The sequence below is a fragment of the Chaetodon trifascialis genome, chromosome 23 (assembly GCF_039877785.1).
Source record: "Chaetodon trifascialis isolate fChaTrf1 chromosome 23, fChaTrf1.hap1, whole genome shotgun sequence".
In the NCBI taxonomy this organism is placed as follows: Eukaryota; Metazoa; Chordata; class Actinopteri; order Chaetodontiformes; family Chaetodontidae; genus Chaetodon; species Chaetodon trifascialis.
The window spans coordinates 1,676,121-1,700,316 of record NC_092078.1 but is presented as its reverse complement, the minus strand read 5'-3'; the positions used below and the strand labels follow the sequence as shown (position 1 = coordinate 1,700,316).

The 24,196-nt window shown below is 43.2% G+C and overlaps 1 protein-coding gene across 1 annotated transcript; it reads left to right on the top strand.

The window, feature by feature from the left end:
• The first annotated feature begins 15,781 nt into the window (after positions 1 to 15,781).
• On the top strand, positions 15,782 to 19,620 carry LOC139351734 (Fc receptor-like A). The gene is made up of 5 exons (XM_070993737.1): positions 15,782 to 15,879; positions 15,982 to 16,044; positions 16,405 to 16,668; positions 16,898 to 17,281; positions 19,553 to 19,620. The coding sequence occupies exons 1-5, from the start codon at positions 15,849 to 15,851 to the stop codon at positions 19,618 to 19,620; spliced, it is 810 nt and encodes a 269-aa protein (XP_070849838.1). The 5' UTR covers positions 15,782 to 15,848.
• Positions 19,621 to 24,196: the final 4,576 nt, after the last annotated feature.

The following is a 24,196-nucleotide window of genomic DNA, read 5'->3' as shown; positions in this document are numbered from 1 at the left end:
CTGTCTCTACATTTAAGAGTAGGCTTAAAACTTTCCTTTTTGATAAAGCCTATAGTTAGGGCTGGCTCAGGCTGGTCCTGGACCAGCCCCTAGTTATGCTGCTATAGGATTACACTGTCGGGGGACATCCAAAGATACACCGAGCTCCTCTGTCCTTCTGTCCCTCTCCATCTGCACGCTTTCATGTCCGACCATGGCGTGTTACTAACTTAGCTCCTTCCCTGGAGTCTCTGTGCTTTGTCGTCTTGCAGGTTCCCATGGACAGTGGCTGAATCTGGATTGTGGATTTCAGCTGCGTCTCCTGCCTTGGCCCTGCCTGACATCCACTGCAACTGCTACTACTGTTATTACATCCACGGTCACTGTTACTGTGACTGCATCTCTTTCTCTCTCTGACTGCATTTCTGTCTGTCTGTCTGTCTGTCTGTCTGTCTGTCTGTCTGTCTGTCTGTCTGTCTGTCTGTCTCACTCTCCCTCTCTTGCTCTCCGTCTCTCACCCAACCGGTCGAGGCAGATGGCCGCCCACCCAGAGTCTGGTTCTGCTCGAGGTTTCTGCCTGTTAAAAGGAAGTTTTTCCTCGCCACTGTCGCCAAGTGCTTGCTCATGGGGGAATTGTTGGTTTCTTTGTAGATAAAAGAGCTTGGTCTGTACCAACTCTATATGGAAAGTGTCCTGAGACAACTTCTGTTGTGATTTGGCGCTATACAAATAAAATTGAATTGAATTGAACTGAATTGGCAACGCTGCTCTCTGGCCAGAGGGAGTTTCAGAGATGAGCTTTGGAGAGTTCATCTCTGCAGGAAACATTCTTCAAACTATTGTTCAGTCACATTTCACACATAGCAGGATAATGACTATGTTCACATGTTCCTCAGTTAACGACATCATAGTTTTGCTGTCTGCCTATAGATTCACACGCTCAGCCAGCATCATTGTGCTAACAGGTGTTACATGTTCAGGACGCTCTGTACTCTCAGCGACACTCCTCTGCTCGACAGCCATGACTCTGTTGGTATGTGAAGTACAGGGTGTGGAAGATTTTAATTAAGAACACTGACAGCAGGATGACTTCTGACATATTTACATGACATGTAGCTCATCGTGTGTGACTGTGCTGGATCTCAACATAAAGGCTGAGAGAAACATCTTCCAATGTTCCAAGTCTGATTCAGAAAACCCTCTAAACTGCACAAAAGTGATGCAAATTGTTCATGAACATCGTTAACACCCCACAATTGGTGCAGGAGTCTACCTGCTCCAGCTGCTGGCAAAGTATTGACTGCAGACTGGAACACAGGAAGTGACGGACGGCAGGAAGGGCTCGTGTCTGTGCTTCTGCTCATAAATGCTCATTTTGTTACATCTTGAACTCCATGTCTTCTGTCATGGTGGAAGAATATTCGTTGTCCTTCTTTCTAGCATCTTGTGGGGAGCCCCAGTGGTTGATCCTTGGTCTTGTGCTCTTATTCAGGTACTCTGACGTCGCATAATTCTTCAGCACAGTATTTCGTCCCATTTTTACGCCTCCACACCATCAACAGTCGTGGCCAAAGACATTATACTTTCCAGCTGTCCATCATCCTATTCTCGTAAACGCGACATCTCAGGAAGCTTTTAGGGAATTTCTTCAAATGTTCACTTGGACTCAAGAATGAAGCAATCAGAATTTGGTGGGCAAAGGTCAAAGGTCACTGTGACCTCACAGAACATAAATCAATGTTGAGCGCATCATAACTACGCCAAACCTATGGGCACGAGTGTAAACAAGGTCGCTCACATGACGTTAAGTATTTTCAGTCGCATGTTGTGACGTTTCAGAACCTAGAATGCCGTTTAACCCAGTTTACACGGCAATACATAACCGGCATTTTCATAAATCTCCACTTTGGCCAGAGTTTTTAAAAATGATCGTTTTCCGTGAAAAAATTTTGCCTGTAAACGAGAGGCCAAACTGCATGAAAATATATGCGTTTTCCCTAAATGTAAACACAGCCTTAACAATCACAAGTGCAGGAAAACACAGGAAGTAAAGTCAACATTGACACACAAGAGATGGCTGCTAAATAAAAAAGGAAGTAGCAAAACTACAGACGCTAACACTGTCTGCAGCTGTGAAACCACAGTGTGGTCAGCTGACAGGGGGATGTACACCGTTATCCTGATGACATGCAAGAACTCCTTCAGGAGATTATATTAGGGTCACCACCTTTCAGAAATGAAAATAAGGGACGCCCACCACAGCTCCTCAGGGCCATGACCACCACGGCCCAACTCCCGTGGGGTAGGGCGCCCGCAGCAGTGGTGTGTTTTATTTTGTGCCACTGTTTTTAGTAAAGGGGTGATTAAGAAAGCAATTAGTCATACTTAAAGCTTGAAATGCTTTATTACCAGTGAACACATTCTTTATTGTGCAACATTGTTGCATATAAAGTGCTGTTAATTAGGCTACATAAAGCCTCACAGCTAGCAGCTCAATGTCCAGGCTACAGAAACCGAGCCACGTCTCTGTGTGCCTGCACACAGCTGAAGAAACCAGGTACCACCACGCTCCAGTCTGGAACGTCTGAATGCAACCACGACTCAGTGAAGGCCATAAGGCTGCACTGTTGGTATTCCAACTGAGTCCTGACCAGCATGATTAGCTCGTCTGTCTTACTTGCTAAGGAAACTCACGTTCCCTGTAATGATCACCAGAGCGGATGGTCTGTATATCTGTGCCTTCGCCCTCCGTTTGAGTCTGGCTCTGCAGCCCCGACGTCGTCTCTTCATCTTGTCCAGGACTACAATCCTCTCTCCGGGCAGCAGCGTGGGTGTACACAACGCGATCAGCTGCTCGCATGTGTAGGCAATGCCACTCCCCTCTGTGCGACCCTCCACTACAAAGAGTGTAAAAAGTAACAGAAAAGCAACCAAAACAGTTAGAAAACTGTGCGCGAACATTGCAACCCAGTTACCAAGAAGACAGTTAAGAAGTAGACATTAAAAGAAACGGAGAAAAAAAATAAACAAAAATGAACGAAAACGACGGAGCTACTGCAACAGGCTGCCACCTAACACAGCGCCGTCTTGCTTTATAAACTTTTTGGACAAAAGTGAAGCTCTGTGCCACAGAAGAAGATATATCAGGCTGTGACACACAATACTTGTTCTTACTGTATCCTATTACCACACTCGAACACTGCGTTCCCAGAATGCATTTCTACTTATGGTTCCTAAAGTCTCCAAAAGCAGAACAGGAGTCAGAGCATTTAGCTATCAAGCTCCTCTCCTGTGGAACCATCTTCCAGTCTTTGTCCAGGAGGCAGACACTGTCTCTACATTTAAGAGTAGGCTTAAAACTTTCCTTTTTGATAAAGCTTATAGTTAGGGCTGGCTCAGGCTGGTCCTGGACCAGCCCCTAGTTATGCTGCTATAGGATTAGACTGTCGGGGGACCTCCAAAGATACACCGAGCTCCTCTGTCCTCCTGTCCCTCTCCATCTGCACGTTTTCTTGTCCTACCACGGCGTGTTACTAACGTAGCTCCTTCCCCGGAGTCTCTGTGCTTCTTCTTGTGCTTCTTCTGACTCTCTCTCTCTCTCTCTCTCTCTCTCTCTGTAGTAGTCTGGTAATACAAATTTAAAAGTTATTAAATGATGGTCCAATCAAAGAGGATTCTGTAAGGAGACTATTAAGTCTTCAATTTCAATGCCATTTGTCAGAACAAGGTCAAGGGTGCAGTTAAAACAGTGAGTAGGTTCATATTGACGGAAGCCAACTGAGTCTAATACTGAGATAAACACAGTGCCAAGGCTGTCATTATCAACGTTGACATGTACATTAAAGTCACCTACAACAATTACCTTATCAGTTTTAAGGACTAATCCTGATAAAAACTCAGGTATAAGTTCGGAGTAAGGACCAGGGGCCTCATTTACAAAGACTTGCGTGGATTTCCTACTGAGACATGGCGTACACTCAAATCCAGAAAACGTTATACGCACAAAAATATCCAGATGTATGAATCTGTGCGCACGCATGAATGCAAGCACATTTCCTTTGTATATCCCAATCAACATGGAATTGAGCTGCTGCTGCTGCTGCATTCTCTCAGAAAATCTAAAATCATGGATTTGATTAGCTGGTCTCTCAATGCAATCGACCAAATTTTCTCGACAAAGAGACAAAGAGGTAAAGGAGAGCCCTCCTGCCCTGACGGGACGTTTGCAGCAGGATACACGATGGACTCCTGGGAGAGGCGGAGGATCGTGTGCCTGTCGATCCTTTCCGTTGAGGATGTTGAAGACATATACATAATTGGAATTATGATAACAGGCTTTCTGCTGTCTGGAGTTAGCAGCTTCCTGATTTATCGCAAAGTTCGGAAGTTGATGGCAGGACACTTGGCTATTGAGAGGCTGCCCATCATGGTTGAGGAATGTGCAGGGCTGTCAACACTCAGACTCAAGCGACAAATGAGATCGGTCGCAAACTGGATGCGATTCTTGATCAAAATCGCAGGCTGGAGTCGAATTCTGAACTCCTTCACAGGGTGGATGCCAACTTGGAGAAGTTGTCAGCTCGGCTCAGATCAAACTGACCACCAAATTTGGATATATCTGAATTACAGCCACCGGGAGACTCAGAAAGACTCAAGGCAGACGAAAATTGCAGTGTTGGCCTAACCTGAACAATTGTTATCTTCATTGGCTCCCTGAGATAACCGGCCTTCCCAAGGTCGGTATCTCTCCACTCTCCTGGATGTTATGCAGACATGACGCTCTGGCCCTATCTCCTCCCCCAAACACCCTCTACTCCCGTGAACTTTGTCTCTGGATCAGAACTCTCCGAGGTCATCTCCATGGCTACGGCTGTGTCTTCATCATCAGTCATCAGACGTAAGAGACAATAGGTTGGAACTGAGCGGAGATGATGTACATGGGCTTACACATACACACACACGAAGACACATATAACACACTCACCCCCTCAAACTCAACGCCGTAATGTGGCTGCGTGCATGCCCCCTCAGTGTCTGTGCTGCGACACGTACCCCCCCAACACCCTCACCTGCTCCCACATGTGCCAGTCTTGAGTTTTGTTGTAATGTCTTACTATGTTGCTTGTGTGCTTTACAGGAGTCTAGTTTGGGATTTGCTTTTTTTTCCCTCTTCCTCCCTCTTGTTCTCTTTTTTTTCTCATCTAAGTAAACGGGGCGCTGATCGTTTGATTGTGCAGACCCACAGTTCTCCCGCTCCTGTACTCCCCATGCTATGTGTCATTGTTCTTTTCATGTTTCTTGGACGGGATGTAACTGAAATGAAGTTTCCCTTCCGGGGGACTAATAAAGGCATTCTGATTCTGATTCTGAATTAGTGCAGAATTGCAGCAGGGAAAAGATGAAGCTGATTAAGACATTTGACACTTTCCGCACGGGGTTAGTAACATGAGTACTTTGCACACAGAGACAATCAGGGGCTTGTTAGAAAGATCTTAAGCTATAGTTTAACCAGCAACAAACAGCAAGCCTCTAACTTTAACCACTGACTAGTAATGATGTTGCATCACGTGGATGAATATCATGACAATTACAAGAATAAATCCACTGACCAAAAAGCCACCCATCACACACAGTGCCAGCTTGTAGTCTGTTCCCAACCATGCTGTTACTCAGAATGTATGAATCGTGCGTTAAACCAGGCCACCTCGCCACGATGTTGGTTAATTGCATTTGCACATCACATATGATCTGTACATTGATCGAATGAAAACGTTTCCTGTTGACATATACAAATTCATCATGTGATAGCGCTTTTATAGCAATGTGTGTGCAGTCCCTAGCTCCGATTATATTAGAAAAACCAGCTCTCGCTGCAAATTGCACTTTAATGTTGACCTGTTCAGCTGCATTGTATGGGAACTTGATATACCTGGCTGGCATGCGGATAATTCCGTCCCACACGGCTGGCATGGCTTGGCTCAGGGTGGACTGGCACAGTCCCGATCGGTCGGCCGGCTCCCTCTGGAATGCGCCGGTTGCAGGAACCCCATTGTGGTCGGCACCTGTATGGGCACAGGCAGCGCATGGCTCCTCGCTGTGTTGCGCTCCAAGGCCGGCCGCAGCTCTGCGCACAGTTCAGGAGGATTGCCTTCAGGAACCTAAAGCGGCTGATGAACCAGTTGCCATCATGTGCCAGTAAATCCTCTCTGAACACACGCTCTCTTCACATTGCACCATTTGCAATATCTTCTAATTCTGCTAAAGCAGCCATAGTTTTTAACTGTATTTGTTGCACCACTTTGCGCATGCTTTTATATCCACTATGTAATTGCAGACACGTAGGTGTGTTAATTGTTCATCAGTGTTAATTGTTCATGTGTCTCTGATGTGCACATCCCAGCATCACCTCTAATGTCGCCAAAGGATCAACAGCTGTAGAAACGTGCGTACGCCAGCCATGCAGTTGGAGTGAGGCACCGCACATTTCCTCGGTCATTTCGCACTTGATACATCTGAACTTATGAATAATTATTCAGTTAACTGGCCTGTATTGACTGGTCTTCCTTATGTTATCAGTGTTTTCTCTTTGAGTCTAAATTAAAAAAAGAAAAGCATGATGCCTCACCCACATACATGACCTATTTAAGCTCACTGCTGTGAGAACACTCGAACCTGGAGGGGAAACTCCACGTCAACAGATGTATAGGAACATTTCAAAGTACTTGTGCATTTACATTCCACTAAAAGTGTCTGTTGGCTTTCATCCAGTCTTCAGGAGATGACTTCAAACACTGTAGGGCTGGGACAGAGTCAGCATGAGGTGGAGGAGTCTGACTCAGTGACAGTCTTACAGAGCTCAGTTAATGAAATGCAGGTGAATTTTTCCATGGTTACATCTGCTCTATAGATGTGTGAATATCAATGCAAGTCCTTCACAGCTTGATGCAGGAACTGTGGATGTGTGGGGGCGGTGCTGAGCAGCTGGTCAATAGTGGACAATAATATTCTAAAGTTCCCAGCATGCTCTGCAATAAAGTAATCAAGTAATCCTTTCTGACCAGACGTACTGCTTTGTTATAGACAGTCATGGCTTCTTTCTATATATTACAGTGAACTGTGAGCCCAGTTTTCCTCCGTTGTCTTTCAGCTGCTCAACAGATTCAATTCAATTCAATTCAATTCAATTTTATTTATATAACGCCAAATCACAACAGAAGTTGTCTCAGGACACTTTCCATACAGAGCTGGTACAGACCAAGCTCTTTTATCTACAGAGAACCAACAATTCCCCCATGAGCAAGCACTTGGCGACAGTGGTGAGGAAAAACTTCCTTTTAACAGGCAGAAACCTCGAGCAGAACCAGACTCTGGGTGGGCGGCCATCTGCCTCGACCGGTTGGGTGAGAGACGGAGAGCAAGAGAGGGAGAGTGAGACAGACAGACAGACAGACAGACAGACAGACAGACAGACAGACAGACAGACAGACAGACAGACAGACAGACAGAAATGCAGTCAGAGAGAGAAAGAGATGCAGTCACAGTAACAGTGACCGTGGATGTAATAACAGTAGTAGCAGTTGCAGTGGATGTCAGGCAGGGCCAAGGCAGGAGACGCAGCTGAAATCCACAATCCAGATTCAGCCACTGTCCATGGGAACCTGCAAGACGACAAAGCACAGAGACTCCAGGGAAGGAGCTAAGTTAGTAACACGCTGTGGTAGGACATGAAAGCGTGCAGATGGAGAGGGACAGAAGGACAGAGGAGCTCGGTGTATCTTTGGATGTCCCCCGACAGTGTAATCCTATAGCAGCATAACTAGGGGCTGGTCCAGGACCAGCCTGAGCCAGCCCTAACTATAGGCTTTATCAAAAAGGAAAGTTTTAAGCCTACTCTTAAATGTAGAGACAGTGTCTGCCTCCCGGACAAAGACTGGAAGATGGTTCCACAGGAGAGGAGCTTGATAGCTAAATGCTCTGACTCCTGTTCTGCTTTTTGAGACTTTAGGAACCATAAGTAGAAATGCATTCTGGGAACGCAGTGTTGGAGTAGGGCAATAAGGTACTATGAGCTCTTTAAGATAAGAAGGTGCCTGGCCATTTATGGCTTTGTAAGTAAGGAGGAGAACTTTAAACTCTATTCTAAACTTCACAGGGAGCCAGTGCAGAGCGGCGAGTATTGGAGAAATATGATCTCTCTTCCTGGTTTTTGTCAGAACACGTGCTGCAGCGTTCTGGAGCAACTGGAGAATATTCAGCAACGAATTTGGGCAGCCTGATAGTAAAGAATTGCAATAATCCAGCCTGGAAGTTACGAATGCATGGACTAGTTTTTCTGCATCATTTTGAGACAAAATATTCCTGATTTTTGCGATATTACGTAGGTGAAAAAAGGCAGTCCTTGAAATTTGCTTTACATGGGAGTGAAAGGACATGTCTTGGTCAAAGATGACTCCCAGATTCTTTACAGTGGTGCTGGAGGCCAGCGCAATGCCATCCATAGCTGCTATGTCATCAGAAAGTGACTTTCTAAGATGTTTAATTCAATTCAATTCAATTTTATTTATTTGTATAGCGCCAAATCACAACAGAAGTTGTCTCAGGACACTTTCCATATAGAGCTGGTACAGACCAAGCTGTTTTATCTACAAAGAAACCAACAATTAGGGCCTACTACTATAACTTCAGTTTTGTCCGAGTTTAGCATCAGAAAATTGCAGGTCATCCAGGTCTTTATGTCATGAAGACATGCTTGTAGTCTAGTTAACTGACTGGTTTCTTCCGGCTTCATTGATAAATATAGCTGGGTATCAACTGCATAGCAATGAAAATTTATTGAGTGCTTCTGAGAGCGATCTGACAAGTAGGATTTAAACCAGCTTAGCGCAGTTCCCTTAATGCCAATGAAATGTTCCAGTGTCTGCAATAGGATACCATGGTCAATGGTGTCAAATGCAGCACTAAGATCCAATAAGACTAGTACAGAGACAAATCCTTTATCAGATGCAATTAGAAGGTCATTTGTAACTTTAACCAGTGCTGTCTCTGTGCTATGATGCACTCTAAATCCTGACTGGAAATCCTCGAATAAACTATTATTGCTTAGAAAGTCGCACAGCTGATTGGCAACTGCTTTCTCAAGAGTTTTTGAGAGAAAGGGAAGGTTGGATATCGGTCTATAGTTGGCTAAAACCCCTGGATCAAGAGTAGGCTTTTTCAGTAGCGGTTTTATCACAGCTACTTTAAAGGACTGTGGTACGTAGCCTGTTGATAAAGAGAGATTGATCATGTCTAAAACTGAAGAGTCAATTAGAGGTAATACTTCTTTAAACAGCTTAGTCGGGATAGGATCTAAAATACAGGTAGATGATTTTGATGATGAAATTATTGAAATTAGTTGGTGAAGGTCAACAGGAGTAAAACAGTCTAAAACTGCGACAGACTGAGTAACAGTTTCTACGGTTTCTGTGTTTGAAGACAAAACAGTACCTGTTAACGGCAGGAGTCGATGAATTCTGTCTCTAATAGTTAGAATTTTATCATTAAAGAAGCTCATGAAGTCATTACTGTTCAGAGCTAAAGGAATACATGGTTCAATAAAATTATGGCTCTCTGTCAGCCTGGCTACAGTGCTGAAGAGAAACCTGGGATTGTTCTTAATTTCCTCTATTAGTGCAGAGTAATAGGCTGCCCTGGCACTGCGGAGGGCTTTCCTGTATATTTTAAGACTGTCTTGCCAGGCGGACCGAAATTCTTCCAAATTGGTAGAACGCCATTTCCTTTCTATTTTCCGTGAAGTTTGCTTTAATTTGCGGGTTTGAGGAGTATACCATGGAGCTAACCTCCTCTGTTTAATTTTCTTCTTTTTTAGGGGAGCAACAGAGTCAAGTGTCATACGCAACGATCCTGTAGCACGATCAACCAGGAAGTCAATCTGGGAGGGACTAAGGTTAGCATAAGACTCCTCTGTTGTATTGAGACATGGCATTGAATTAAATGCTGATGGGATCATATCCTTAAATTTAGCTACAGCACTATCAGATAGGAGTCTGGTATAAGAATTTTTGCCTACTGGCTGGTAGTCTGGTAATATGAATTCAAAAGTTATTAAATGATGGTCTGATAAAAGAGGATTCTGTGAGGAGACTATTAAGTCTTTGATTTCAATGCCATATGTCAGAACAAGGTCGAGGGTGCGGTTAAAACAGTGAGTCGGTTCATGTACATTCTGGCGGAAGCCAACTGAGTCTAATACTGAGATAAACGCAGTGCTAAGGCTGTCATTATCAACGTCGACATGTACATTAAAGTCACCTACAATAATTACTTTATCTGCTTCAAGAACTAAACTTGATAGAAACTCCGAGAACTCAGCTATAAATTCGGAGTAAGGACCAGGAGAGCGGTATACTACAACAAATAAAAGTGGCTGCACTGTTTTCCATTTCTCAGGAGAAAGAGTGAGAACAAGGCTTTCAAATGAGTTATAGTCGAGTTTAGGTTTAGGGTTGATCAAAAGGCTTGAGTCAAAAATGGCTGCAACTCCACCTCCTCTGCCGCTGCCTCGAGGAATGTGGGTATTAATATGGCTCGGAGGAGTAGCTTCATTTAGGCTCACATACTCTTCAGGACACAGCCAGGTTTCAGTCAACAATATCAACTTTCCATCAAGTCATATCGCTTCTTCATGTATCACATGTAGAAATATATCACATTTGTATGTACTGTGCTGTACGTGCTACATATAGTGAGGAGTCTGTTATTAGAAGCGCTTGCTCATGAGGTTGTGTTGGGTCTCTGTAGATGAAGAGTTTGGTTTGTAGCAGCTCTCTCTGGAAAGCGTCCTGAGACAGCTTCAGTTGTGATTTGGCCTCATATAAACTGAATTGAACTGAATTCATATTTGAAACTGCTTCAATGCTCGTTTTCCTCAGACGATCTGACGAGTACTGGAGGGAAGAGCCGGGGTTAAATGGAGCTGCTGAATAGGTGGTGATGAGATGATGATCTGCAGGTGTGAGAGGAGGCAGGCAGGTGGAGCTTGACTGGCAGGTGCAGCCTTACTGCATGGTCATAGACAGACAAGGGAAGACGGACAGACCACAAGGGGAAAAAAGGGGAAAACAGAGCCCTGCCTAACATTAACAAACTGGTCAGGAGAGCTGGCTCTGTCCTGGGCTGCCCTCTGGACACTATTAGAGGAGGATGTTTGTCCTTTTCATGTTTCTATGCTTCTCTTTTTATACTTTACTGGCTGTAACAATTCAGTTTCCCCGGTGTGGGATGAATACAGTTTTATCTTATCTGATCTTAGACTGACCTGCCCACAGAGCAGACAATAAGAAAGAAAAGCAGCAGACATTCAGTGCAAAAAATGTTTTAATTCAGAAAAGTATAGTCTGTAAATGTTTACATATTTGAAGATGCTTTTTTTAAAAAAAAAAAAGATTTTGTTGCAAACAGCCATTTGTAATAAATCCGTCTCATCCAGCTGTAACTTCCACGCCCTGATGTCCTCGTAGTCAAAACCTGCACTGCTGCTCCCCATCAGGTCACAAACTGCATTTTTTTTGTTCCTGTATACAAATGTTGAACTTTCTGTTCAAATATTTAGAGATTTTGTATTAATTCAGGTTGTGAAGGCTTCTAATATTTAAGATCCTCACATGCAGTTGATGAAATCTGTAAGTACCTCCTATATGTCATCAAGCATTTTAAAATATTGGATTAAGTTGTTTTTCACTTCTCTAGAAAGCAAAGCTCTTTGTCAGAACAGACCCAAAGAGATCTGTTTTATATTTAAGGCAGTTGTAATTTGAACTTTATTGACTTTTTTGTCCACATTTTTTCTTCGTCTGACGGCCAAAAGTCAGATTTGCGTGTCGACTTCCTTCTCACGATGTATTCTTGTGACCTGAGTTTCTATTGGCTCCAGCAGTCTCTCAGTGTTCAGTAGCTGACTCTCATTGTCTTTCTTTGTCTGGTCCAGTTTCCATTGAGCTCGCAGTAAGCTTTCTTTTTCTCTCAATAACTCCTCCGGTTTGTCAAATGCCTTCTCTCTCTCCGTTATTTCCTCCTCCACTGCCTGAAGCTTCTGCTTGTTTCCTTCCTTCTCCCTCTCCACCTCCTCCCTCTGGTTCTCCAGTCCAGTCTTCACCTCCATCAGTGCAGTCAGCACATCTTGCCAGTCTTTCTCTTTATTCTCCTTTAGAAGCTGCACATTTTTCTTCTCCACTGGAGAAACAATAAGAAAATTCAACAACAGAAACAGAAATGTCAGAAACGTCAAACCAAATTCATTTCACATTTTCTTCTTTAATAGCATTTCACTTTTCACTTTCACAAATATCATTCAGGGTATTTTCACATTTTGAGTGAAGAATCCTCATCATCAACGCTGCATATCACCAACCATGAAAGTGACTTACGTTTCCATTTATACCTGACATAAACAGCTACAATAAAAGCAAAAGCCAGGTCGACCAGGACACCAGCCGTGCTGAGACACTGTGGAAACGGATCCAATCAAATCAGCTGAAATGACAGCAGAACAACAATAATTCAGTGGGAGCATTTTTCCAGACAAAGCCAAATTTGGTGTCACAGAAAAATCTGATTTGGTTTTCATGAGCTTGTTGCAGCACGTCTGTCATGCAGTTGCATGTTCTGGAAACCCAAATGATAATTGCTAAAATGATGCCATGAGCAGAAGCGTGCTTTACAAATGCAACAATGTTTTCTAGAAATGTTAGAATTTGACTTTAAACAATAATACAGTAAATATTTTGAGTGATCAATAGTTTAAGACAATAGACAATAAAACCACTGGACATTAGATCAGTGTGTGCGTTACCTCCACAGGTGTGTATAAGCAGAAGGACAAAGACAGTGTCAGGGCTGAAGGCGATGAATGCAGGTTTCAGGAACAGTCTGTCCTTCTGCTTCAGCTTTGTGGAATTCTGAAAAATGGAATAAACCAAATATGAATCCCCTAAAGAAAAGAACCACGTGAAGGAAAAGATTTTGGCATTGAACCAAAACAACTGTAATAATGAAAATCAAAATAAGTGAATTTTTTGTTAGTGAATAAAATAATAAAGTCTCAAGAAATGTGAAAAACATATTTTATATACACCACACAAATATGATAGAAAATATATGTCATGGCACAGTACTTCAAAGACTTGACCAGTTTGCTCTTTTTATGCATTATGGTCGCATGCTCTTATCTTCCATTATCAGAAAAATTACTGGATTGCTTTTACGACACATTAGTAAGCACGTTCATTGGAAAGCTGCAAAATGTTGACTTTTATATTTTCTGTCTCTGCTTCAGTTTCTATGAGGCCTGCTGTCTGTCTTACCTTTTTAATTTGTGCTTCTGTTCCATCAATGCTGTTGGCACTTTCTCACATTCTCTCTCTATGTCCTGTGACTGCTTTGGAAACAGTGAATTTATCTTGTCATGGTCCATTTTCTCATCTTTTTGGAAATTATCTACAATTGAACAGGAAAAGCACAACGACATTGTGTGAAACTGAATCGTTGTATGACCAAGAATAAAAGTTCACTTAAGCTTTTCAACAATGAACTCTTCTACATATGTTTTAATGTATGTTTTTTTTTTTTAATTATCAAAACAGTTTAAGCATCAAGAGCTGTGACTTACTTTTCCATGTGGACAAAGCCAAGACAGTAGCAACAACAGACAGACGCATGACGATGAAGAGTTGATCCAGTATTTAGAACTGGATGAGACAGAAGCAGCTGGAAAGATAAAATGTGTCACTTAAAGTCACTTTAAAGGCTCTTAAAACAAAACATTTATGCTAAAAATACAGGCATTACAAGGAGCTCAGATAAATGTTTGCTCACATGTTGCAGAGAGCTGCTCCAATAAACTCCATGAACATTTGATCATGTAACATCTTCATAACGGCGGTGATCTTTGTAACATGCTGTTTGTTGTGCCACTTCCACAGAATGACTAATGTTCTATCGGATTGAGGTCAGGACTCAGTGCACTGCAGGCCGGTCAAGTTCATCCACACCAAACTCCCTCATCCACGTCTTTATGGACCTTGCTTTGTGCACTGGTGCAGTCATGTTGGAACAGGAAGGGGCCATCCATCCCCAAACTGTTCCCACAAAGTTGGGAGCGTTGAATTGTCCAAAATCTCTTGTAATCCGTAAGCATTCAGAGTTCCCTTCACTGGAACTAAGGGGCCAAGCCCAGCTCCTGAAAACAACCCCGAACCATAATCCCCCCTCCACCAAACTTTACACTTGGCAGAATGCAGTCAGACAAGTACGGTTCTCCTGGAAACCACCAAACCCAGACTCGTCCATCAGATCGCCAGATGGTGAAGCGAGATTCATCACTCCAGAGAAGGTGTCTCCACTGCTCTAGAGTCCAGTGGCGGCATGCTTTACACCACTGCATCCAACGCTTTGCATTGCACTTGGTGATGTATGGCTTGGATGCAGCTGCTCAGCCATGGAAACCCATTCCATGAAGCTCTCTATGCTCTGTTCTTGAGCTAATCTGAGGGCCACATGAAGTTTGGAGGTCTGTAGCGATTGACTCTGCATAAAGTTGGTGACCTCTGCGCACTATGCGCCTCAGCATCCGCTGACCACGCTCCGTCATTTTATGTGACTTTATGTGACTGCTTTGGAACTGAGTTGCTGTTGCTGAGTCACTTTGTTATAATACCACTGACTGGTGACTGCGGAAGATTTACTGTAGGTCAGGAGGTAGAGCGGTCGTCCACTGATCAAGAAGTCAGCGGTTCGATGGCCTCGGCAGTCCACATGCCGAAGTATCCTTGGGCAAGATACTGAACCCCAAAAACTGCCCCCCATGCTGTGCCATCGGTGTGTGAGTTCATACTGCATTTTGTTGTCTCTGTGTTGCACTCTGACGATGACAATGAAGTTGAATCTAATCTAATCTAAAATTTAGGAGCGAGGAAATTTCCAGACTGGACTTGCTGCACAGGCGGCATCCTATCACAGTACCAGGCTGGAATTCACTGAGCTCTCTGAGAGCGACCCATTCTTTCACAAATGTTTGTAGAAACAGTCATTGCTGCATTGCATTGCATTGCTTTGGTGCTTGATTTTATACACCTGTGGCCATGGAAGTGATTGGAACACCTGATTTCAATTATTTGGAGGGTGAATCAATTCTTTTGGCAATGTAATGTATTTCCTGATGATTATGAACAACTTCTAAATCAGGAGTTCAACTTGAACTGATAATTGCAGTCACATAAAATATCAGCTGATTATTATTGTAGCTCTACCATAACTGTATTTCACAAAAGAGGAAGTCTGTTGAGACAGTAAAATCTGAGAAGTGACAAGAGCTTCTATCCACGTCATCTTTAGCAGCCTAGAAGTGAAAGTGGTTGAGTGACTGCAGAGGACAGAGTGGGACTACTTTCAGGCATTAAAGGAAAACATCATCCTTTCACAGCGTTCAGTCCAACAGGGTGGAAGATCAATTCTGGCCAGATTGCAATACGGACATCATTTCATGCACAAGAGATCACAGGCTCAATCCCGTCTCTGACAATCTATCTGGTCCGTTTCGCTGTCTTTGAGCGAAACACTAAATCTGTTTCATGTTTGTTGCATATGTTGAAGGTTGATTACCTAGCTTCTGTCTTTAGCACGCACACTTATTGTGATCAAACCAGTGAGATTTCCACTGCAGCAGCTCTGCCTCACATGGATATTTCTAGATCTGCGATTCAACCCTGCTGCTGCATCAACAGTCGAACTCATCCACAGGAAGAGGAGGTTCCTACCTGCATCACATCTTAGCTGTATTTCAGCCTGGTGCTGACAGTCAGCAGCCAGGCATCATGGACGTTACAGCTCTCTGCAGCAGACTGTGTGAGTATTGAGACTTTTGTTTTACTCATTGGTCCATTTAGCCAGCAGACAAATATCTGCACACTATGTTTGACAGACAGCTCTCTTCATTTGTCTCTCCAGTGATGGTCGTGTTGGTCCTGCTGGTCACACAAGCTGACTACAGTTACTCTGCTGGAAAGGCTGGTAAGTAGGAGAAAGCTAATTGGCTAATGTGCTAGCAATCAGTCAGTCAGTGCTGGGCCATGTGAGACTCTTGACAGTTATCGTCTGTACTGAACATTTTTCTCTGAACTGTTTGAGAGCAGCACAAATTCCATGTGTGCACACCCCTGGTCAATAAAGTCGATTGTGATTCTGATCTGATCAAAAGTGTTTATGGACCAAGAGTAAATGATAGAGCAGACACTATAACCGCAGTCCTTTGAACACGAGCAGAGCCCCAGCCATGTTACTCTGCTGCTCGCTTGTCCTGTTTTTATACATGATGAATATTTCACTTGGACCTCGTCTTTAATTGAACTGCTTTCTGTCTCTGTGTCTCAGATGCAGCATTTCCTCGTGTTTCTCCAGACAGACTGCAGTTTTTTGAGTATGAGACCATCAGTATAAGCTGTGAAGAGTTGGGTGGTTCGACTGAATGGAGAGTGATGAGGAAACCCAACCAAATAAATCCAACAAACTCTTCTAACTGGAACTCTTCAGCACCATCATGCACCATTGGTCTTGCCTTTAAAAGACACAGTGGAGACTACTGGTGTGAAGACGCAGAGGGAGAAAGGAGCAGTGCTGTCAGCATCACTGTCAACGGTATGTTTAGCAAATCATGGAGAGATTTCAGTTTATTTGATGCAGTAATGCACTAAGCTCATCTTAGATTTTGGAAAATACAGGAACGGAGCTGTTATCACTATTCTGCACAAAATTCCTCACGCTCTTAACCAAACCTTCAGTCGGCTTATTGCATGGCTGATGTTTTCTAATGAGCATATGTAGAAATAATGTTTGATATAACATATCTTTGTACCACATCGTTCAGATGGCCCCGTGATCCTGCAAGTGCCAGCCCGTCCTGTGGAGGAGGGATTCGATGTGATTCTTCACTGCAGAAACAAGAACAGTCAGTCAAAACACATTGCCGATATCTTCAAAGATGGTTTCCATCTCGGGACCCAGTATAAAAGCAATGTGACCATCCAGAATGTTTCCAAGTCTGATGAAGGACTCTACAAGTGCAGCATCTCTGGAGCTGGAGAATCACCGGAGAGCCGGCTGACTGTTTTCCGTCGAAGTGAAGTCGGCTCGGAAGAGACTCGTCCTTCACACAGTCGCTCCCCCGATCTCCTCTTCCTGCTGTGGATTGTTGGATTTGTGCCTCTGCTGCTGCTGGTGATGGGATTACGTCTCTATGGGAAACACAGAGGTAATCACTGGCTGAATAATCTTCACAGGCATTGTTTTCATGAGCCAATGAAGCTCTGAATTTACTGCCCACACTGAGGTCTGAGGTGAGCAGCGTATGAAGAACAGCATCTCGACTTGGCACCAGAGTCCATATATGTGATGGAAAGTTTAAAATTGTCCATTTAACACAAACACACTGAACAATTTCGAGTTATCTCCAGCTGTGTTTGTTACTTCTGCAGTATATTTTTTTCTCGCACATTTTGCTGCTCTTTCATTTTGTGTGTAATCTTTAAGAACGAGCACTTCACAACCTGGACGCACAAAAAAGGCACAATACAGAAGAAGCTGCAACACAATGAATAATTGAAGAATTATAATTGAATATTTTAATGAATATTTTGTGAAGTAGAGGAAAAAGGTCATTTGTTTCTGAAACAGGACCAGACGTGTCCAGAGCAGGTACCAAACCACGTCTGCCAGACCAGAGTGGCATGTATTCTTCAGTCTACTACAGGTTAGACTGATCCAGAATCTCTTTCCTCGAACATTACAGTTTATTCAATTCAGTTAGAATTATTCAATTATTCAATATTCCTTTATTAGTGTGTGTGTGTGTGTGTGTGTGTGTGTATATATATATATATTTACATAATGTTTACATAAGACCCAATTCCAAAAAGAAGTGCTGCACTAGAAAAGGCCTACAGTGAGTTCAGTGAGATTGGGGAAATATAGTCAAAGTGGGTTATTGGGAGGCTTAAAGGACGAACATTTAACATGTTTTCTCACAGACAGTGACACAGCAGGCATTCCAGTTTTACTTTACTTCCTGCGTTTAGCGCCCACCAGTCTTCTTAAACCCTGTGTGTTTTACAGGCCACTGACTCCAGGGACTGAGGGACTGAGGAGATGGAGGCAAACTGTTAGCGAGTGATGTTAGAAACTCACTTATTATTTTTAATTTTTGAATCTGAATATGCAATAAGGTGTCATTTAGTTTGCTTTTAAGCTCATTGCAAAGCACGCTTGGTTTTCTGTGCATTATCAATACTGCATTTTTAATCAGGAATTTGGTAGTGATGTAAATTTCCCAAACTTTTTAAGCTCTTCATGGCCCATAAAATCATACAGCCACTATTAGTCGAGCATCGACTGAAAAAAGTTGTGGCCAAAGTTTACAACATAGGTGTGACAGTTACCTGCCTCATCCATGATGTTCTTCCTGAAGGTGCACCATCTGCTGTGAAGATGCTCGTCCACTCATCCAGGTCATGGAGCTTCTGGGTGCTTTCCAGAGGCAACTGGACTTGAGGTTCTGTCATTGATTCCAGTTCCTTAAATGTGAATATTTTCTGGTTTCTTCACTCATTGAGGACAAAATTTGATGACATCATCTCCAGCTATTGGAATCGCTTCACCATTTTCGTTGAATAGACCAAACAGCTGGAGAAAATAATCAAGAGTTGAAATAACTAATACTTAATGCATTGAAAATGAATGTATGTTTCCATCCACTACTGTTTGTGTGCGTGCAGATAAACATCAGGTGGAGTTAATTCTCCACTCTTCCAGTTTTCTCATGGAAAACAATGAAATGTGGAAAACATGACAGAAATATGACATTTATGTTTGTTTCATGCATTAAATGGAGGAAGCTCCTCATTACTCCACACAAGTTGCACTTTGTTGCATTTTGCTTTTATCAATTCACCAACTTTTCCAACTCAGCACGGCAGAAAAACAGTTTACACTTTTCTCAAGAAATTTCTGGCAGTTTTTTATTGGCAAATTGAAAATGTGTACAAAAAGAGGTTGATGGAAATGCTCCAACTGGCAGCTGGAGGACACTTGAACAGTGTAAAGTAGTGGAGCTGTTGACAGCATTCGAAAAGGCTCGTGTGGTTCATGCTCCTCTTCGGTCTTTCTTCGGGGTCTTTGTCACGTCCTCAGTGTGTATTTTTAAGAGTGAGCGGTTGATTAGCGTGTTAAACCACATTGTTGCTGTCTGTTCACACGTCTGAGGATGCTGTTAATAACAGCAGAGCTGCTGCAGCTTTCAAATACACTCACTGTGGTCAACTACCAACATGATGCTGCGGCAGCAGTTTGACCTGAAGCAGATAGTTTCCTTTGACATACTACTGTCATTGGTTAAACAGAGCTTTCAGGTAACTATGAACTCAAGGTAACCGTGAGACATGAACTGTCGCTGGAATTTCCCTTTCTGTTTTGCCCTCATAGTCTAGCTCTGTGCCCTTTGTCCTTATGTCTCACTCTACCCCTTTAGGTGCTGCCAAACGAGTATTTGCCAGAATAATGTTAATACTGGAAATAGCACACATGGCAGAACATTGACTGTACAGTATAAAACTTGCTGGTATGATTGTCGTGTTGGGTACACTGACAACCTTTTGTCGAAGAAATTATGGTTATATGGGACTTTGTTGGCCCAACAATATTGTTGTGACAAACGCAATGCATGGATTATCTTATCAGACAACATTTGGCTATGTGTAGATGGTGGGTGTTAAACTTACAGAACTGTGGGCTTACCAGGGTTTGCATTCTTAGTCCTGTCTGTGGTTAGGTTTAGGCAACAAAGCACTTTGTTGACATTTAACAGAATCCAGCCTGATTAATCTTAACCAAAGTAAGCATGTCATATTGATATGGTTTTGGGGTTTGTTTTGCTTAGTTTCCTGTTTTATTTTGAAGGTTACTCTCCTTGTGTCATGTTTTGTTTCCTGTCTCTGTCTGTTTTCCTGCCTGTTCTCAGTATCGCATGTGTTCCTTTACTCAATTAGCTGCATGTGTGCCAAGAGAGGGCAGGCGTTACATATCGAGAAATAACCAGATACCAAATGCGACAACACCACATGGAGAATTACACCCCAGGAAATCCTAACTAATGTTTGCTTTAGTAAGCAAGGTCACTCAGGTTCAACTACCACAGGGTGAGATGATTCCCAGTTAAAACAAATTTTATTAACAAAATTTATTCAAAAGAAAATATGGATAAATAAGGTCACACACCAGTTAAACACACTAAAATGGGCAATTGGGCAAGTGGGAGTAAGGACCGGGCTGGGGTTTACCATGCGGCAGGGCAACCAAAAGGGAGAGGGGAGTCCTCAAACCAATTACTCATGATGCTGCAAACACATACGCAAAATCAGAAAGGGGGGGATGTGAAGAACGCACCACCACCAGGGAATAAACTGCCACAGTCAGCCCACAGCATCTGGTAACAAGAAACACAGGTTAATTAAACATCCCCAAAAGCTAAACGAAGCTGGTGTGAACTAAACAAATGTCTACGTAATTAAAGAAACCCAAGGAATTAATACATAAGGGCTTAAAACAATGGGCCCATGTCACTAGGCGTGAGCAATCCTGCAGACCCCAGAGTACATAATAATACATAAGCTTCTGAAACAGATTGGACTCAGGCAGCAACCAGCCATACTGGACCAAGGTGGAGTCCGCTCTAACCCGACCAACCCCCGAGACCGAGCCAAAAAGAAAACAAAAGAAAAAGAACCAAAACAGCAGCACAGCCCAGAGAGTGGTGGTAGTTGCAGGCCAGACAGTTACACAGGGCCACTAGAAAAACACAAACATCAGGTTTAGTAAATTAATAAAATGAAACTGACTTAACAATTCAGGAAGAAAACAAAATCAGTACGTACCAGCCACAGCAAACCACGACAACTGGAGGATGTGAGCCTCAGACGTGCGGCTTGAACGCACAGCCTAAAAATCACACTCTGCATTAATCAGCTGGAGTTGAGTGACAAATAAAACAAACAGGCAGACAACGTACAGACTAATGTACCAGAGCTGCAGGTAACCGTGCACAGCACAGCGGGGTGCCAGCAAATCACTCCTCTTTCCCCAGCTGCAGCAATCAGCCGCTGTTACGGCCGGCTCATAGGCCGCAACAAATAAGGGAGATGCAGACGGGCGGCTCCAAAAATTAACAAAAGTTTATTAAATACTGCAAACAATAGATAATGCGATGAGGTGTGGAAATCAGTATCAGTGGTGTGTGAGGGTGCATGGATGTGTTGTATGGTATGTGGTGCATGTTGTCAGTGCAAAACCAAAAGACAATAACTCAAAAAGCAGAAGGCAGCATGTCGTGGTGGAGACCGACAAGAGCGTGGCAGCAGCCCGCTGCTGCTGCTGCTGTGGTTGACGAGCACGAACCCCCACCCCCACGCGGACTGGGCAGGCGGCTTCAGTACCCTGGTAACACTGGCCAGGTGTTCCCAGTTACTTGATGTCTTCCTAGCTCCACCCAGATGAGCACCTGCAAGACAGAGCACACACAGTACCCTCAAAGGACTAATGCCCTGGGGCCGTCACAGCCGCGCTGAAAGGAGTGGAGACCAGCGAGCACGTTAACGCACAGACAACAAGGAGAAGATGGCTGGACACTAACATGAGTGGAGAGAATAGTGTGCCCAATGGCGATCACAACACGCCAAGCCACAGCCACCACGGGAGCAGGTGAGGAGCGGAAGAGGAGGAGGAAGAGCCACTGCCACACACCTGAATATAAAGGTGGCATGGCACCGCATGGCGATTCCAGTGCCCACACCGCTGGCACAGTGCCCAACAGTAAACAACAACCTCCAGCCACACAAGGAAATTGAAGAAAGCCCCAACTGTATTTAGTGCCTTTCATGCCACCTTTCCTCAACAGCTTGTAGGAAGCTCTATAACACACACTCAAAATGCTGATGTTTTGCGTCGTTTACAATCACTCAGATCAATCAAACCAAGAAACCAGGAGGAGCTTTTATGGAGTACCAAATGCTGGAAAAGTGCTGGAAAAAATATCTTACGTGTCTACAGTCGGGAAAAGCTGAGTAGGCTAATGGTATTAATATTAGTTGTTTACCTCCAGACTTTTGTCTGCTTTCATTTGTTTTCTAGAACAGAATGGCAGCTCGTTGTTTTAGCTGCTGCCTCAACAGCAGCAAATCTTTCAGGTCAGCTGAAAAGTCGCTTTTCTACATAACGTAAAGGTCACATCAGGGGTGGCTGGCCCATAGTGGGCGACGCACCACCATCCTTAAGCCACACAAAAAAAAAGAGAGAAAAGAGTTTATTTTGCTGGTTTAAGTCTTAATAGTAGTGTCCAATCAGCAGCCTGAATATCACTTTCCAACCAGAAGCCCCGCCTCCTTTGGGCGATTTCAGTCAGATTGAAAATCGCAGCAGGCGCTCTCAGACTTTACATGTTGAGATTTTTATTTATTTATTTTTTTGTCAAATTTTGGACGTGATTTCAGCATATGCACTGATGCGTGCTTGGACGATACGCAAAGCGCGTGGAAAAAAAAAGAATCACAGCGCGTGTCGGGACTCGGGAGACTGCAAGATTGACATCGCTAGCAACCGCAACTCCATCATTTCATTCAGGAAATTACCGATTGGCTATGCTTTCCATGGAGAGAGAACTTGTCAGGAACATGTCTGATTTCAATGAGACGGTAACGGATCACTTTGCCTGCTTGAAAGAGAGGCGGGCAAAATTTCAGTACAAGTGATGAGTGAGTGTGTTATTAAATGGTGAGTTGTGTTATGTTGTACTCTCCAAATGTTGAATTGTAAATAGCTGTTTTGATTGCATATTGCCAGCCAAATACTGTATATACTAAATATGTTCTGGAAAGATTTGATTAATTACAGTTTTGATGATATATAATTTGATTTGATTATTGCAATGGCATCCATGGTGCCTATAAATTGTAAACTGTGCTAACAGTGATATCATGGGCAAACTAGTAGATGACAGTGTATCTGTTGATGGAAATTCTCTGCTGCTGGTGAAGAATGAAATAGAGACTTCCACCGGCCGACAAGGTTTTATTTTCTTTGCAAAGAAAAGATCAATCATCACACGAGCGGTAGAATGAAGAAAGACCCTGAGCATGGGGAGAGCTAAACATTTATACCTTAGGAGCACCTCCCCTACCCAGAAGTATGAATACACATCTTTTGGGTCTGCTGGAGGTATCGGAGCCGACTCCCTAGGGGGTGGCTGGCATCCCCCAGGATTTTGTATGTTGGTGTTTAGAGGTCTGGACATCACAATTTAAAGCACAAAAGGACCTGATATCCTGATGAGGAAATGGGAGGTGGGGTGTCTCAAGTAGATCAAGCACAAGGAACTGAAATTGCCATTACAATGGCCACAGTGGAAGCGTTTTATTGTGGAACCTAATTTATTGTATTTCAGACATTAAACTTGATATAGCTATACACAAAAATACTGTACAGTATGTACAATTCATGTCTGGTGTTGCCATCTAGTGGTTGAACAGGAAAACCAAATTAAACAATACAATGTAACAGTGCAAAGTTATGTTCTGATTTTCTCTGTCTACCTAAACTAGCTCAGCAAGAACTTTCCTCCATCTCATCCATTGCGGTTTTCACTTCTGGCCCTCTGCCTGAATTTAACGTCACATGACTGTAAACAATCTATTGAAGACAGTAGCTTTCCTCTTTAGCCTATGTTTCTAGTCAAACAGCATTTATGCCCGCAAGTTGATCCTCATACAAGACCTTCAGAGAAGCTTCACATCACAAATTGTGAGGGAGTGATAAAACAGACAGAAACTGCCAGGTTACAGAATACTTGTTAGATTCAGGGAATTCAGTGTGCCTAAGAGATGGAAGGAAAAAAAGAGTAAATGTTAATACAGGACAGGAGTCTGTTCTGGATCTTACATACTCTCAAATAATATTGCTCCCACACGTGGTTGGAACGTGCACCGAGATGGAACCATAGGTAGTGACCATTATCGAGTCCTCTGTACAATAAACAGCTCTGTGGGAGAATTTTAAAAGAAGAGTGATGAATATTTGATACAGATTACTGGTAGTATGAACATACAGATTCTCAACAAGAAAGTAA